Source organism: Temnothorax longispinosus, chromosome 7 (assembly GCF_030848805.1).
Source record: "Temnothorax longispinosus isolate EJ_2023e chromosome 7, Tlon_JGU_v1, whole genome shotgun sequence".
Classification (NCBI taxonomy): domain Eukaryota; kingdom Metazoa; phylum Arthropoda; class Insecta; order Hymenoptera; family Formicidae; genus Temnothorax; species Temnothorax longispinosus.
The window spans coordinates 13,545,464-13,563,361 of record NC_092364.1 but is presented as its reverse complement, the minus strand read 5'-3'; the positions used below and the strand labels follow the sequence as shown (position 1 = coordinate 13,563,361).

Sequence of the window (17,898 nt, the reverse complement as noted above, 5' to 3'; positions counted from 1 at the left end):
CAAACTGTATGTCAAAACGAAATAATTGCGCTGCATATTATTATGAACTGCCAATCACATAGAAGATAAAACGAAGATGAAACGGAATATCCATGACAAGAAATATTGTCTCTTCTATATTACAGATGTCATTTGTAGATATCAGTCCGCAAAATGTATCATAAGTGACATGATTAACGATTTGCTGATTATATGGCGATAGTTATCATCATGTATGTACATTTCTTTGATGTCAATGCCCTCATACAGTTTATAACACAAAAGAGTTTTTGCCTATGTATCAAAGTGCATTGACCACACGATAAAAACGAATGTAACACTGCACAATAAAAATAAGCTTAAGCGCATCGCGAGTCTCCATTTTTTCGTAATATGACAGACATTGTCCTCCTTTATACGGAAATAGCATAAAAATTTATTCTATTTCTCTTATTGTGCATTTTAGATTTAGAAGCAGAATAATGTTAATATTTATTATACGACAGTTGTTATTGTTCTTTCATAGCGTTGTATTTTATTTAAAATTTAGTCCCTTTAAAATATCTCTCGCGTTAATTTTTGTTTCTAAATAACTTGAACATTTAACAAACAATAAATTGGATCTTTCTTGCTCACTTTAAGCTTCGACCGGAACATATATTTCAATGCGAGTTTGATTTGCACAATAGGTATTTTCAAAGGCGGAGATATGGTTCAGCATCGATGGCGAGACCTATGAAGACGAGTTCTTGCCTTATTCCTATATACCGGATGTCGTGCTGGAAAACGCCCGGAACGTTTCGATCGGTCTACACGGACGGCACGGAAGACTTCTCAAATTGCATTTGTACTTCGCCGCACGATGGATCATAATTGGCGAAGTGACATTCGACGCAAGTGAGCTTCCCGTATCTCATTTTCCACCAGCGGAGATGGATCTTTTCTTTTCGCATTTGGTTTCTTACATTTATACCCTTTTCGATGTTATTCCACGAAAAAACATGTTGTCGCGTTTCTTTTAGATTTCCCGCGGGTTTCTTTGGACATCTTGCATATTGCCCTGACCTAAATACTGACCTAAACGACAAGGAAAACTTTTGCGCAAATATAGATGAGCGCATACTTCACTGTAATTCGCGGATCGTAATGCTTCAAGAAATATTGTAATGAACGAAGTTATATAATTATCCAATGAATTATCTCCCTCTGCTCCGCATGCGTCCGCCGGCTTTAATTATCTCTTAATAACCATCACGTCTTTGTCTCAAATATCTACGACCACATTTCTTTAATTTTATCGCACTAATGGCCGTTTGAGTTAACGATATCGAACGCATACGATAATTTCATTTAAATCTTTATGCAAATGTGCGCACGAAGTATGTAATATTCTTCAGCTGCAGAAACATGCGGTAATAATCGGCATAAAATGTTTTACTATTCCTCACTTTTAATGCTATCGCAGAAATTATGTGAAAACGCTTATATTCGCGTGCATATATATAACAATGTTCTCTTTTTCTATTTCATGAAATATGATTTTAATATCTACAACTGATTTCAAAATATAAACAGTAAATATTATAATAGCTTTTGTCCTTTTAATAATTCGCGTATAAAAACATCTCACTCATAAATCTTGGAAATTGTCCATGTGGATTCGAGTTAGCTACAGCTATTTTCCTCTTTCAGCAAATCCCTACGAAAACACTACGGAAGAAGCGGCGTCCGAGTTCAGCAACCGGGAGATTCCAGTCAACCCCGAAGTGGATCTCAACTTACAAACGAGTAAGTAACTTGCCGAGAGTGGCATTTAATTCGTATCAATCTCGTTCTAATTAAGCATCGGCTACTAGAAAATTTTCATTTCTCTGTACCATGTCTGTAAGTAGGACATCTCCAGATTCATAAGAGTACTTCATATTACATTTAATATTTTACGTTTTATTTGCTCAGCAGTTCTGAGCATCTCTCACCTAGTTACGTAATAATACTTTACTCGGACACAAGCGCTTATTTTAGACATCACTTAATTCCAACTTTAAACCTGCAGCCAGTTGATAAAGTTGATTCCATCTCTAATTATTGGACACATTATTGTATGAATAATTACAAGTAAAAGCAATGATCGTTTCTTCTATTCGCCCCGTTGCTTCCATTTTAACATTTATTAGCAATATTATATTATACGTTTCTTTTTTATCAACTCATAATTACATTCAACTTATAATTACATTTGAAAATTTAAATCTTAATTAACGATTAAAAAGTCAATAATGGAGATAAGTTTTTGCTCATTAAATAAATTTAATTATTCAATAACAGCTTAATTGAACATTTTATACCGTAAAGAATTTCATTTTATAAGAAAATATGTTTGATTTTGTAATAACATTATTATTTTAAATAAGTATTTTCTTATATTCTCGATAATATGTTTTAATCTGTCTGATGTTGGTTTGAATCTTTACTTATTGATACACTATATTTTGATGTAGATATAATATTTAAAATAGCGTAATCTTTAAATTTTCCGTAACGTACGTATTCAGTCCACTTTGAAAATGCGCGACATTTATTCAACTAACTTTGTTGGCGAAATGGGGCCGTTATTCTTTGCCAAGAAGAAGATGCGATTAGGAAAAGTCATTGTCCGGCATAGCAGAGAAAGAGATGCGGTTGCACTTTATAATTCACGTAGCAACTTTCTCGTAACGTAAACAATTAGTCGGGTTAAGAGGCAGCGCATTTGAGGTAAGAAGAAAAGAAAACAGGAGGAGAAAAGTAAGGTCGACTCTAACATAATTACGTATATCTCATAGTTTGTGCCAACAACAAATCCTACGCTGCATTTTCCAGGCCGCAAAACAAATTAAAAATATGCATTTTCCACTTGAATCATTGAGTATAATCAAAAGAAATTGCCTATCCGGATGAAAAATTAAAAGCCGCGGCGCAAAGAAGAGTAAATGGAAGAGTAAGGAATATCGACAACCATATTATGTGTAGACGGCAAACTCTACGTTGTATATTGAAGTATTTTTAGTGGAAACACCCGTGTTTCTATACATAGCAGTTTTAATCTAAACCACAGTTTTCCGATACTAACCACGAACATAAATACTTTAGGTCTTTTTTCCCTTCACGCGATATGCCCCAAAACGTATGATAAAAGCGCACGCGGCGTCACCGTTGGAACAAGAAATAAATAGAACATAATTTGTCGCCGGAATAGATAGAGGAGCGTGCGTGAATACGGAGAGGTAAATTACGTTACGAAAGGAGGACGAGAAATGAGAATAAAAAGTGATAAAAACTTATAACACAGAGAGACCGGGGGGAGGGGGGGAGAGCAAGGAAGATACAGATAACAGGAAGTGCAGCAGATAAATGAGGACGCGGGAGGATGTTGGGAAGAATACTCGACTACTACGGCATAATTACGGCTCTCTGATATACCCCGCCGCCCGCGAATCCTATCCTCCTACCCCAGTCGAAAAAAATAGACTGAGCACTCTCCCGGTTTTCCATTATAAATAAAGGAAACGCGAACGGGTCCTCAAATAAAGCAGCCGCGAAATCGCCCGACCGCGCAAATGCAGCACGCGCGCGCTAAAAAAGACGGCCACGACGCGAGGGAAGGGCGACAAAGGGTAAAAAACAGAGTAACTAAAAACAACATGTAAACCGAGCGTCCGCTTTACGGTGGTCTGAATTCAAAAGAACGGCGGTCGTCGGTCGTGCTGGTACCTAATATTATAGTTCTTGCACGCAATTTTTTACATAGTTTACGAGTGGGGAAAACTAAAGAAAGCACAGCGCAGCGCTTTCATAATTCAAGTGTCGATATTCACGCGATCGATTATGCGGATTAGTCAATATTTGATTCGACAGAGCGGAAGCGAGAGGATTAGAGTCATAAAAGGCACGAGCGAAATAAGGCAGCCAAGAAAGAGAAGCCCGGACAGAGAAAGCAGAGTCGACTCCGTAATTACATATCTCTGATAGACTGTGCAAATGCCAAACTTTATTCTTCATCTTTCTCTCGCAATTTTCAGATATTTTCTCTATAGTCAGCTGCAAATAAAGAGGCAAATGTAATTATTCATTTGAGAAAATAAAAGAAGATATACATAGATAGACGCATATATTATATAAAATTGTTTAAAAACTATGTAAAAACCTTCCTGTTTATTGTCGCACTTAAAATATCATCCATTTACATTTGTACCTCGCAAGTATTAACAGTGCATGAATATTAAAACGAATATTATGATAATGTTTCGCTCGTAAGATCAAAAAAGGGATAATTTTAAATGTACTACTGTGAAAATTTTTATGATAAAAGAAATACACAAGACATATATATCAAAGAGCAGATATTTTTATCTTCCGCTTTATTTTAGTGACAGACTGAAAACATTTTTGAAATAGTTTTGTTAAAAGTATAGCTTCTTTAAAATTTCAACCTACCCATCTCCGTGTGAATGGCTTAAACACAATAAATGAAGGAATACGAAATTAAACAAGATAAATAAAAAAAATATCAGAGCCGGACGAAAATAATCGATTCGGATGCAATAGCATCGCACCAAAATAGCGCTCGAAAATCCTATCATCCAATACGGGCGATATAAAATCCGCTAAATATGAAATCCGGTTCGATGTACGGTTGCAAATAAAGCAACGGGAAGCAACAATAGTTGCTGTCTGTCATTGCTCGATCGAAAAAATATAATAGGCCGTAGATATGAAGGCAAACAATGCGTCACGTTGAAAAAGCAAAACCAAAAATTGTAAGAAAAAAAGTAGACGATACTAACAGACTTAAACGCTATACATGTGCATAATGCTGGATTCACAGTTTTCATGGCACACAGTTTTCTCTCTTAATACCGTTATCCGTTGTTCTCTCAAAAACAAAGGATAAAACCGCGAAAGGAGCAAGAAACGAGGAAAATGGGAGCACGAGCGAAGGAGGTACGCGTGAGCATAAAAGTGGGAATTAAAAGCGTTTCTGCACTTCTCTTGGGGCAATTTTCTTTTTCTATACGTTGTACGACCGAGGAAACGTCATTTGAAATCCAGATTTCCTCATTCACATTGGCACTCGTACAGCAATTCTTTCTTAAATTAAGTGCAAAATTGGCATTTTAACAGTCATTCGATCGTTACGGTTTTTTTAAATCTTTATTGGCCTATTCTGCACTTGATCGTAGAAAAATCGTCGAACGATTTTGATCACTACTTTCGACAAACTTATTTTTTTTCATTGCAAAAAAATCCGCGCAGTCGTCCTGCCGTAGCTTCGGGACACTTGGCACGGACAGTGTACGACAAAGGATAAGCACCGCTTTTGCGATGTAAATTAATAATAACGGTTGTAAAGAAAAGGAATTTAGCTTCTTTTATGAAAAATAAAATATTTTCCGTAAAAAGTTTTTAAATTCTAGTCATTAGTTTAGAGAGAAAAATATAGTCCTTAGACTTTGAAAATAGATCAAATGTGTATTGAAAAATATATATCTTGTCACGTTGTTCGATGTAGCAATGATGTCACGTATTCCGTGTATCCCTATAAATTTGTATAGTTACAGCACCAGGAGATGGCCAAGAATATCTGGAGGTACTGATAGGTGTCCTCACTGCCATCATACTGCTGCTCCTGCTGGTCTTCTTCATCATCCTATTTTTAAATCGACGACAAAAACTACAGAGTTCCCCGACGGTGTTAAAAAATCCATTTGGTTTTGCCATAAATATGAAGGTAGAGAAAAATCACGTTTTATTCGAGATTCAGAAATAACTAACTTGAGATGAATTGAAATAAACTAAAGTTTTACGATTTATTATAGGGTCTTCTGTTAAATCTAACACCCGGTGGGATGCTGACAGCGGAAACTGCCAATCACGTTTCACCTGACATGCCGGAAGACGTCAGTATGCACGAGTCACTTACGATGGAGCAATTTAATTCGCCGCTCGTCAGTCCCCAATACAAATCCACGTATGCGATCGTAGCCAATTCCGGTGAGTAAGCATTAGCGTCATGCTAATTGTCTGCATACTAATCGCAACTAATAATAACGCGCTGCCATGCTAAAAATGGCCGTTGCTATCGAGAAAAATGGAGAATGAACAACAACGGTGCCGTTTTTCAGAGACCCCGAAAGATTTCAAGAACATAGAAGTTTCGGAAGAGAATGTACGGCTAGACGCAAGACCGGAATCCGCGGTCGGTCCATCCAGCTGTTCCTCGTCGCCGACTAACTCGCCGGCTCGTCACTCTCAACATTACAGAACCCTTCAAAGTTATAGCAGTCCAACTAGGAAACTCAATATCGCGGTTACGCCCAATCACCAAAGGGACGTCGATCAGGTTCACTCGAAACGCTGGCATACAGCGCCAAAGGAGAAGCACAAGGTACATATTAGTTGTATATCGTACAATTTGACGGTGCATTTGACTGATTGCGCCGCGCGCGAGGGCAAAGGAAAAGTACATCACGGGACGGGAAATCAAACTTGCCGCTATTTCAAACTTTAATTTTTTGACATGAAAGCGCAATTTACGTCGACTCCTCTATCTTGTTGCAAAGAACTTGTTTTGAGAGCGAGAGGAAGATAGGAAAGAATCACGAAAAGTTTTAAAAAAAATTACTCAATTACAGATACCAGCACCTGTCGTCAGTTGGAACATCGCACCCAGCATGAACAAGCCGTACAAGTGCAAGGAAATAGAGCCAACCAATATACCACGTCAGTGCCTACGAACGACAGAGAAACTTGGCTCGAGAACTATAGGAGAGGTACGATATCTCTTACGAAAACGTTTGTTATATAAGTAATGTGTAAAAATTCAATTGAAGTTATGCAAAAAGAAACAATTCAAAAAACAATAGAAGCTATTCAATAAACGTTCCTACTTTCTTATGTATGTGGACATCCATTGCCACAAAAGGCACAAAATATGCATCTTCTTCACACGTATCGTATATCGTAATAAAAAGGAATTTAAATATTAAAGAAAAACCGAGAGAAAACCCATGGAAAAGTATGGTCTTAATTAATTATGCACTTGAGATACGACATGTATAAATATGCCCGCAGCTTGTGACGGATGCGCGTTGTAACCGTTTCGCTTGCACTTAATGGTAGCTGCGGGCGGTGACGAAATGTAATATACATATTTATCTAAACGACATGTATGTATCCTGATATATATATTTGCTTTTCTTTCTAGCAATACTGCGCAATTTCTCGAACATGTATAAATAACATTGTCAACATATTTTTATCCGTATCTCTTGAATGTTTTTGAACTGATAAGGACAATTATTTACTATTGCCAAACTTTAAACTTGACTTGAACAAAATATCGACTTGAAAAACATAGGCATTGAGATAAAGAATTATTCCAATGGAAAAGATAAAAAAATCACTAAATGATTTCGCGATACCTATCACACGTTAGACATATGTATACTAAAAGTATTGTATGATTTGCAGGCTATAATATGCGAAGCTGTTGGTCTAGACGAGATCATATCTGGCGCTCCCAGATTAGTCGTTGCTCGCGTACCCCTGTGTACCAGCGACATTCGGACTAACAACGCAGTAGACCAGATGAGGGAAGTGCAATTTCTATCGTGTCTATCCGACCCGAATGTGGCACGTGTCTTAGGGGTCTGCACCGTCGAGCCAGTGCCGTGGACGATCATCGAGTACACGGAACTCGGTGATCTCGCTCATTATCTTCAATATAGTGTACCGCTCACGGGAACGCTCAGGCCAAACTGCAATCTAAAAGCTCTTAGGTAAAATCTTCTTTGAAATAATCTTTATCTGACAATTAACTAAGCTTAGATATCATCTGCATTGCTTGCTTTACAAAAATTTCTCGTATATAAAATAATCTGTTTGACTGTTTTTAGTCAAAGTTGTCTACTGTATATGGGGACACAGATAGCATCGGGAATGAGATTCCTTGAATCGAAGAATTTGGTGCACAAGGACTTGGCAGCTAGGAATTGTCTGGTAGGTCGTTCTTACACCGTGAAAGTGACCGATATAGCCATGTGCAGCGATCTTTACAAGAAAGATTACAGCGATATAGGAGGTAGACCACCCGCGCCGATTAGATGGTTACCGTGGGAAAGCATTTTATTGGTAAATATATTTAAAATTTTATGTTTTTTTTCAAGTGTCTCTATAGTTTTCTTTATCAAGATCATGCCGCAATATTCTATAGCATAATTTAGATCCTTAATTTTAATTATAGATTTTTTGATCAATTTACGAAAATTGAAAAAAATTACCATTTAATCCCGGTTTCCAATATTTTTGTAACGCACATACAAAGTTTAAACTAAAAATCAAATAAAGCAAATTTTTCACATATAAAACCGTGAAATCTATTTCTTCTATTATTATTTATGAAACAAATATTATTCGAGGCTCAACATTTTCATTTAAAAAAAAGTTGATTTCGGATTCAATTTTAAAGAATCTGTTGCTATAAAATTAAAATCGTACTTTGTGAAATAAATGTATATATTTATATACGTGATAAATCTTAATAGCGTGTCGAGAGTAAACAGCAACAATATTTTAATTTCAGGATAGGTACACATGTTCGAGTAGCATATGGTCTTTTGCCGTGACACTCTGGGAGGTAATGAGTCTGGCTAGGGAAAAGCCCTTTCAGCATCTGTCAAATGATCAAGTTATTCAGAATGCCGAGCATATGTATTACGGAGCGGAGCTACAAGTAAGCATCTTATTTGATCACTTTATTCATCAATTAATCATTTCCGAGTCCATCGATTTATCATTAAATTTTGCTTGATGATAGAATGTTAATATATTACAAATTACCCGGGGAAAAATGATTAGATATAATCATATATAATTATATCTGGTATATATATAATTATATATAATCATATATGTTTTTATATGGGGTCATATCTAATTATACATGGCCACATGTGCAATCAGTGGTCCCACATACAACCAGATATAGCACCATATCTACTTGTATAAAAATGTATATAATTTTATGTGAAGCCAGATATAATGATATGTGAGTAGTGCACTCTACATATAACTAGATATAGTATTATATACAACTATGCAGTCATATATAGCCAGATATATTAATGTGACTAATCTGGCGCTATATACAACCAGATATAGCACTATATCTAATCGTATATAAATGTATGTGAAGCCAGATATAATGATATATGAGTAGTGCACCCTACATATAACTAGATATAACATTATATACAACTATATATGAAGTCATATATAGCCAGACATATTAATATGCCTAATCTTGTCCTATGTACAACCAGATATAGCACTATATCTGTATAGATATAGATTCGCAAGTCGTCATATATGCTGCATCAGATATTTAATCCTAAATTTAAAAATTTATTTGAATCGTTTTTATATATATTATAGATATTAAATTCAAAAATTCGTTACATAATATTATATAATTCAGTATTATAAAATAATACTGCAGGTCATGTGTGCGGTGCGTACCCGGGACAAAAAATTATATATAATTATATATAATATATATGATTATAAAAAAGGATAAAGAAATTTACTTTATATACCCCAAGGGGCCTTAAAGGGCGTTTTGAAGGGACGTACCCAACCCTAACCTCCAATTCATCCACTACCTTACTGTTTCCTCCTTTGGACCAACGGTTTTAACGTCTCTTCCGAAAGACGGAGCCCAGTTTTCTCCGCATCTGCACGGAGGGGCGCGGTTTTTTCGGAAAAAAACTTTTCCATGATTTATGGCTCTAGTGGACTCGAACCTGGTTCCTCAGATTACGAGTCTGGCGCTCTACCACTAGACCACACCGCCGCCCTTTTATATATGATTATATATAATGCAATTATATATGAATTTTGTCTCTGTATGATCATATATGATTATATGTAATCATATATAATCATATATGACCATATGTAGTGAATAGACCATATATATTGGAAAAGAACTGTTAACTTCGATAATAAAGCATTGATAAATTAAGATGTATATTTTTTTCAAAATCTATAGAATTAAAAGTGAAATGATTTATTCCATGCATATATTACAACTTGGCACTGGTTGACATGAGACAGTGCCGTGTCTCTTGATACCGTTTTTATACCACTGTCCGTCAAATTTTAAATACGAGAAACGAATCCTATTGAATATATATATATATAAAAAGTTTCACATACATTTTGACATGATTATATATAAGTTCATATAATTTATATATAAAGTATATATATATATAAGAATTAAGCATTTATCCATGTAGATTATATATGATTATATATAACCATATATAAACTTAAATTCGGATTATCCGATAGATGGCATCCGATAGGATTTATTTCTCGTATTTAAAATTTGACAAACAGTGATATAAGAATGGTATCAAGAGACACGGCAGTATCTCACGCCAAGCAGCGCCAAGTTATATGTGAATCATTTCACTTTTGATTCTGGCTTTTGAAAAAAATATACACTTAATTTATTCCTTAATCGAAATTAACAGAATTCTTTTTTAATATATAAATATATATAAAATATTTATTATGTTAGATATAATCACATATGATTATATATAAAATCGACATTAGATATAATTAGATATAAAAAATGGCCTGATATAATTTGTATATAATTACATATAACCACATACAATTATATATAACCATATATGGTTATATAATTATATGTGGTTATATATAATTATATACAATTATATATAATTATATCGGGCCATTTTTTTATCTAATTATATCTAATGTCGATTTTATATAATCATATGTGATTATATCTAATCATTTTTTCTCGGGTTAGTCAAATCTTACGCAATCCAACTTCGTACATATTGCATGTAGTCGTATACTCATTAAAAATAACTCCACGAAGTAATTATATAATTGAAATATTTGCACTTCACAAAAGCCGTGAATAAAAATTCGACAAAACTTTTTGGTTATTAGTTATTATTTGCTGTTTAACTTCGAATACTTGTATTTTAGGTATTTCTACCGAAACCAATGATGTGTCCGGAGGAGGTCTATCGGATGATGTGTTCATGTTGGAGAAGAGATGAAACATCGCGACCAACCTTCAAGGATATCTACATGTTCCTGAAGAATATAATAGCGGACTATCGACCTGGTGCATAAATAATCTTGATTAACTGTGATACGAAATGGCGCGAATCCCCTGGGATGTGAACGACGTTGTCGGAAATATTCCGAGTAGGAACGAAGCCGACGGCATGACGCCTCGCGCGAAATCAGATTCTCCAGAAAATGTACAATCGTTAGTTTTAGACATACGTGTATCGGAGACGCATAGATCTCGTGTCTTCTTATACCTTGCGCAGAAAAACTCGACAAATGAAAAATTGCACGCTGAGCGCAAAGCTCAGTAGCGATCGGAAATGATATCCCCCGCGGATTCTATATCGCGCGTAATCTGTTTTTCAGACGAGAGCAATGGCGATAACGGACGTCTCGGAGCGAATGCCAAACGAGCACGAGGAGAGAGATGTATAATTGACGTATAAGTGTTAGGTTTGTTTTCTTCAGATAATCAAGATCGATAATTTCGCTCTTCAACTCGAGTGTATAATCGCGTCACTTTTGTCTGGACGTTTAATTAAGATTTCATTTTCTAGTCAATACGAATCTTTAATTCTCACGAAAGTGCTATCGTGTACAGTATTCTAATATTAATAACGTGTAATGTACGCTACTATGCTCAGTACTGATAAAGTCTATCCATTTGTACATACAAATTTAGGTTTTAACGCTAGGTAAATGGGAAATTTTTACGGCAGTAAGTGTCACGACGGCTGGTTTTTCTTTCCTTTCATCTCCATACTTTAAATTATTATGTTTAACTCTTCTGCAAGCCAAACGATATACGGAAATGGCGCTAATAAATTTATTTTTATTTTGAGTCTTAAATAAAATTAATGAAGTTGGCTCAAATGTAAAAAAATATTCGTAAAAACAGAATCGCGCAATTTGAAAAGAAGTTAGGAGTTCAGTCGATTAAATATTAGCGTGACATAATTTTATTAGCTTACCGTCTTACTACGCCCTAAAAATTTCGGCTTAGTCAACTTGTACATTCGAAGCCCATCAGTAATAAGTACTTATTATTCCATCGTTCGTTTAAGTTAAAGCTGTACTATGTTAAGAGGTGTAGATCTCAAGTATGTTCTTTCCAAGGACGTAATGTGAACATATCTTCGACCGTTTTTATTTAAGAAACAGAAAATGATGCTAAAAACATCTGCAGCAATGAGTATCGTGCACAGTATCGTGCTTTGGAAGGAATTAATAAAAAGTTAAACAAAAAACGCCATATGTTTGTTGGAATTTTAAATTACGGACGCTTGAGCGTATCGATAGCAATACAAAATAAAAATGTTAATAAAGAGATAAAGAATAATGACATAATAATATATATGTATATTTATTTTATTACTACAAAATAATCTTATTTATTTCTACAATTAAATAATATCTGTTATAATCATCTTTACTATATTTTCGATTCATATAAATAATATTTTTATATAGTTGCTGTTTTAAAATATGTTAATAAGTCGAATAATAATATGAATATAAAAATAAGTTTCACAAAAAAAATAGAAACGTTCAAACGTCCTATCTCTTACTTTACAAACTTAAAAGGACTAAATAAGTTTCCAGGTAATCTTTATCGCTATGATTGTTTGTCGATTATGTTAAAAAGAGCAAGGTTGATATCAATCTCGATGATGAAATCGAATGATAAAATCGTTTGTAGAGTGCTTGATAATGAATCAATCTTTTCAATAATAAATTGATCTGAATTGATCCATCTTATGAAAGATCTAATGGAAAAATCTATTTTATTTGATTACCTGATTTAATTAAGTTTTAATTTTTTAATTGTGAAGTTTAAATCTTTTCGGCTCTCTTACTTGTAGAAACATCTTAATTATGTATATTAATAGTTATTAGCATATTCTACCAATATCTTGAAAAAAAGTTGTTGAAAATAACGATAAACATTTTCTAATAAAAGACCTTCTTTAAAAAGTTAACAATAATTTATTTGTAGACTTATATTTAATCTCAAGATGATCATTTTAAGTACTTTTTGTAATTAAAACAAATGTAAAATATACTAAACTCTAAAATAGATAAAACAAACGTTTATATAAAGATTTACTATTATTTTTTTATACTTTTGCTCTGAAATTATGTCCATGTATTAAAAAATCTTCTGTAATCAGTAACGTAATATACAGCTGGTATATTCCTATTTTGCACACAAAAATTGTTCTCTGTTTTTACAGATGCTTCTCTTTACCTGTTTATTAAATAACTAATTTATATTTTTATTTGCGATATAAAGATACGGTAAATTTGCCGATGTAATTAATTAATTATTATTTAAAATTATTATTTAGAGCAGCAGCACAGGATATGTACATTATATTCACATACTAAATATTACGCTATATATATAGTACTTACTATAAATTAAATTTTATAATTTTGCACATAATACGCGCAAAAATTTCCACGAGTAAAATTCTGATATATAATCTCTGGTGTCATTTGATGATACTAGATAATGAGACCCGTAGAAGATTGATAAATGAGATTGATAAATCTGTTATGTGATGTTCCGCAAATCCGCGGATTAATATTACAAAAAATATTTGTTTAACGTGTTAAAAATATGATCAACCATCGTGATTTTAATCTTGGTATATCAAGCAAACAACATCTATAAAAAAGTAGCTTCCTTGCATTTACAATTAATATAAAAAAGAAAAAATTATTTATATTTATTAAATATATGTAATGGGCATTTTTAGCGTTAAATATGAGACACAAATATGAATTTATATCTAAATGGCTGCATTTTTTTCTTAAAATGTATTTAATTAAGTTGAATAATACTACGTCGTTAAATTAAAAATTCGGCAGTAAGATTAAAGAAAAAGAAAATGTAAGCTTTAGTTTAAAGTTCAATATTGCATAATTATATAGCAAATACCGTTTTGTGCACTACAACGAACTCTTTCCCCTATGACACAATTGACTTAACAAACTTTCGTTTGTTATCTCCAGTCGACTTATCAATATATTGCAAAAACGTGTTAAAGGATTGCGATGCTGGTACCACATATTTCGAATGGAGTAAATGCAATAAGCGCACGAGAAATGAATTCAAATCTCTCAAAGCCAAATATGTCATTAGACTCGTGAAAATGTCAACAAATTAATAAACGGCGATACGAGTCAGTCTCTCAAAGCCTCGTTACAGCTCCACCTATCCTAAGAATATGTGATTATCTATTGAATGACGAATTGTAGAGGCTTGAATCAGCGTTATCTGACATCACGTAATGATAAAGACAGATAACAAAACTAAATGAAGTGAGCTCGCGTTACAACGGGTCTTTCCGGCCGTGTGTGCGTGCCATTTACCCAAACGTGTATGTATGTGTGTTCGTAACGCCTATCGCCTGCGTTCATATAATGGTGGCAGCCGGGAACGTGAGACCATTGAATCGCCGGCTGTCAGAATCGTACGCTACTCCGACACCTCTACTCGCCGAAAAAATGAGATCCTGCACGCTTATATTTGTCGCTCTCGCGACCGTCCTGCTCTGCATTGGTAAGTGATCATCTTTTATATAAAATAAAAAATTATAACACACTAATATATATTTTCGAAACACTAATATAAATGTGTCATAGATTTTATACACATGAGATTTAAAAAGAGGAAGATTGATTTCATACGCACTAAATTATATTATCTGATTCCAAAACTATTATTTAATTGTAATGCTAATAAAGTTTTTTTTTCATTAATTCAAAACCTGTTGTTTAATATTAAAATTAAACTGTAACAAAATTAAAATGTAAAGTTTTATTACTTTAGATGGATATTTAAATTACCCAAATGTCTCGTTACTGTCCTTTATTTTTATAATTTCTTTTTGCTGTTATATTTCTTTCATTCTTAGAACATTATGTTTTTTTAATCGTATAAAATAAATAGTTAACCTATTTTTTCTGATAAATACATTACGTAGAATTAATTTTTAAATGCTTGTATAGGTATTAAGATAAATCTATCGCGTGTGTTTTTCTATACCTACAACAAAAATTTTATCTAATCTAAATAGTTAATATTTAACTTTGTATGACATAAATACTATTTGACTGCACTAATGCAGAAAACATGTTTACTTTTACAATACCTTTTATAAAAGAAAACTACACTATTTGACTGCATCAATGCATAAAATGGTTAGATTCCGATAACTCTGGCGCCTTAATTTGACGATGGTTTCTGGCAGTACTTTTAATGCTGAACAAAAAATTATATACCTATAGGTCTTATAGGGCTAACTATTCTGGTTTTCGAGATATACAGTGTTAAACTGTATGTTACAGGTAAATAATGTACACAAGAACACGCATACCTTTTCCACTCGAGACAAAAACGTAAACGACGTAAGATATTTTGAGGTCTACCTTCTCTCCTCTGACTTGAATATAGGGCGAAACAAGGTTTATCATTGTCACGGTTCGTGTTTTCAACTTTTCACGCGAACCGAGGTTCACCCCCACCTCCCCCCTGCTTTCGGGGGAAGTGCAATAGCCCCTCCCTCGCTTACGTGTGTACTGTTTATACACACACACAATTGAAGTATTATTTAAAAATTTATATAAACTTTCCACGCATGAAAAGTTCACGCATACACTTTTTACGCGAACCGAGATTCACCCCCACCTTCCCCTGCTTTTGTGGGAAGTGCGGTAGCCCCTCCCTCGCTTACGTGTGTACTGTTTATATACACACAATTGAAATATTATTTAAAAATTCATATTATTTATTTTTAACTTTAACACTGTATATCTGGAAAACCAGAGCAGTTAGCCCTATAAGACGTATATAATTTTTTGTTCAGCATTAAAAGTACTACCAGAAACCATCGTCAAATTAAGGCGCCAGAGTTATTGGAATCTTGCCGGATATTTAAATTACCCGAATGTCTCGTTACTGTCCTTTATTTTTATAAATTTCTTTTTGCTGTTATATTTCTTTTATTCTTAGAACATTATGTTTTTTTAATCGTATAAAAGAGATAGTTAACCTATTTTTTCTGAAATAAATACATTACGTAGCATTTTTAGATGCTTGTATAGGTATTGAGATAAATTAAAATTAAAATTTGTGTGTGTGTGTGTGTGTGTGTGTGTGTGTGTGTGCGCGTGTGTGTGTGTGGGTGGGTGGGTGTGTGTAGATGTGTGTGTGTGCTATGTAAATTTATTTTTTTAGGCCTTGAATCCTTATCTATCGCGTGTGTTTTTCTATACCTACAGCAAAAATTTTATCTAATCCAAATAGTTAATATTTAACCTTGTATGACAGAAATACTATTTGACTGCACTAATGCAGAAAATACATGTTTACTTTTACAATACCTTTGATAAAAGAAAACTACACTATTTGACTGCATTAATACATAAAATACATGTTTGCTTTCAAAATATCCTGTTACACCTTTTATACCTGACATAGTTTTTGATCATCGGTGCAAAGGAAAATGTTCGAATCTTAGGCGCATTTCAACAAAATCACGAATTTGTTTTCAGAATATGCCAATGCACAAGAAATATGTCCCCAAGAGAACTGTGTTGTACCTGACAAGTGCGAGGAATTGGTAAAAAGTGATACTTCATGCCAGCAACAGGGTACATTGTGCTGCAGCGTAGGTAAGTTCGCATTTTATAGAATATTACACCACATCGCTATATTTACAAAATTAAAATATGATTATAAAAAGAAACAGAGGTCATATCATAGAGACTTCTGCACATCGATCAAATTGATAAATCAAAGTATCGTGTATTTTTTATATTTATATATAAAAACCAATATCTTTTATATTTATATTTTATATTATATTAATTAACGTACAATTATTGTCAATCCTCTCGCATAAATAAACGCAATAAATATATTAGTTAATTAATAAATATTTTCGCGACATATGATATACAGGTCAGCAGATCAGCATACTTTCATGGAATTCACTTTATCACATTATAAATTTCGAAAACGTCTGACAAATTAATTTATATAACACTTTCACGCGTCGAGATGTATAACACCGTATGCGCGATTTCTCATTTCTACTTGATTTCTATCAAATGACATCTTTTATCATATAAACACAGATTCATATCTCGAAAAATTATTTTTTAAGAACTCTTGTGACATTCATTAATTTCTAGCAATAGCTTGATTTTTAGAACAAACGACTAAATTAAAGAACATTAAAGTTTCTTCCTGTTATGTAGCAATAAAGCCTATGAAAAAGTCATTCCTTTGACCTGTTACGGAAAGAGCGTTTCTTCTTTATCATTAATCAATAAATTTTTTTAAATTAATAAATTAATTCTTTATCATTACAGTTAAATCGGAATTCAGAACTCATTGCCGTCACCATGGTGGAATCTGCACGAACTCGTGTTCTCCGACCCTACAGCACGAAACGGATGACTGTACAGACGGTCAAGTCTGTTGCGTTTTGGTTTAGATATAACTAATAGATAAATAACTAAAACATTAATAATTACCCAATGTATAATCTCACCCTAGTTGCAACTATTAAGTCCTAATTTAATTATAACACAACAAAATGTCAAAAGAATAGTTTAGCGTTTAGCATTTTTAATTTTCTAATACGTCTAATATCGATTTCAAAATAATATCTGTCTTATATGTCCCAATACAACACTACAATATATTAAATATAGTTTAAATAAAAATTTCTTATAAGTAATAAA

The 17,898-nt window shown here is 33.5% G+C and overlaps 2 protein-coding genes across 3 annotated transcripts in view; both read left to right on the top strand.

The window, feature by feature from the left end:
• LOC139815882 (discoidin domain-containing receptor 2) overlaps window positions 1–12,902 on the top strand; it is an 81,147-nt gene extending 68,245 nt beyond the window's left edge. Inside the window, exons 8-17 of one of the 2 annotated variants that reach the window (XM_071783129.1) lie at window positions 669–876; window positions 1,672–1,767; window positions 5,577–5,746; window positions 5,835–6,009; window positions 6,141–6,403; window positions 6,651–6,788; window positions 7,489–7,796; window positions 7,914–8,148; window positions 8,600–8,749; window positions 11,050–12,902. In XM_071783129.1, coding sequence (XP_071639230.1) covers window positions 669–876; window positions 1,672–1,767; window positions 5,577–5,746; window positions 5,835–6,009; window positions 6,141–6,403; window positions 6,651–6,788; window positions 7,489–7,796; window positions 7,914–8,148; window positions 8,600–8,749; window positions 11,050–11,199 — 1,893 coding nt within the window. In that variant the 3' untranslated portion in view covers window positions 11,200–12,902. Of the gene's footprint in view, window positions 1–668; window positions 877–1,671; window positions 1,768–5,570; window positions 5,747–5,834; window positions 6,010–6,140; window positions 6,404–6,650; window positions 6,789–7,488; window positions 7,797–7,913; window positions 8,149–8,599; window positions 8,750–11,049 lie in introns of both variants that reach the window. The other variant, XM_071783128.1, reaches the window with a different exon arrangement.
• A 1,644-nt stretch (window positions 12,903–14,546) lies between these two features.
• LOC139815883 (uncharacterized) lies at window positions 14,547–17,898 on the top strand. Its single transcript, XM_071783130.1, has 3 exons — window positions 14,547–14,707; window positions 16,702–16,821; window positions 17,524–17,898. The coding sequence occupies exons 1-3, from the start codon at window positions 14,569–14,571 to the stop codon at window positions 17,646–17,648; spliced, it is 384 nt and encodes a 127-aa protein (XP_071639231.1). The 5' UTR covers window positions 14,547–14,568; the 3' UTR covers window positions 17,649–17,898.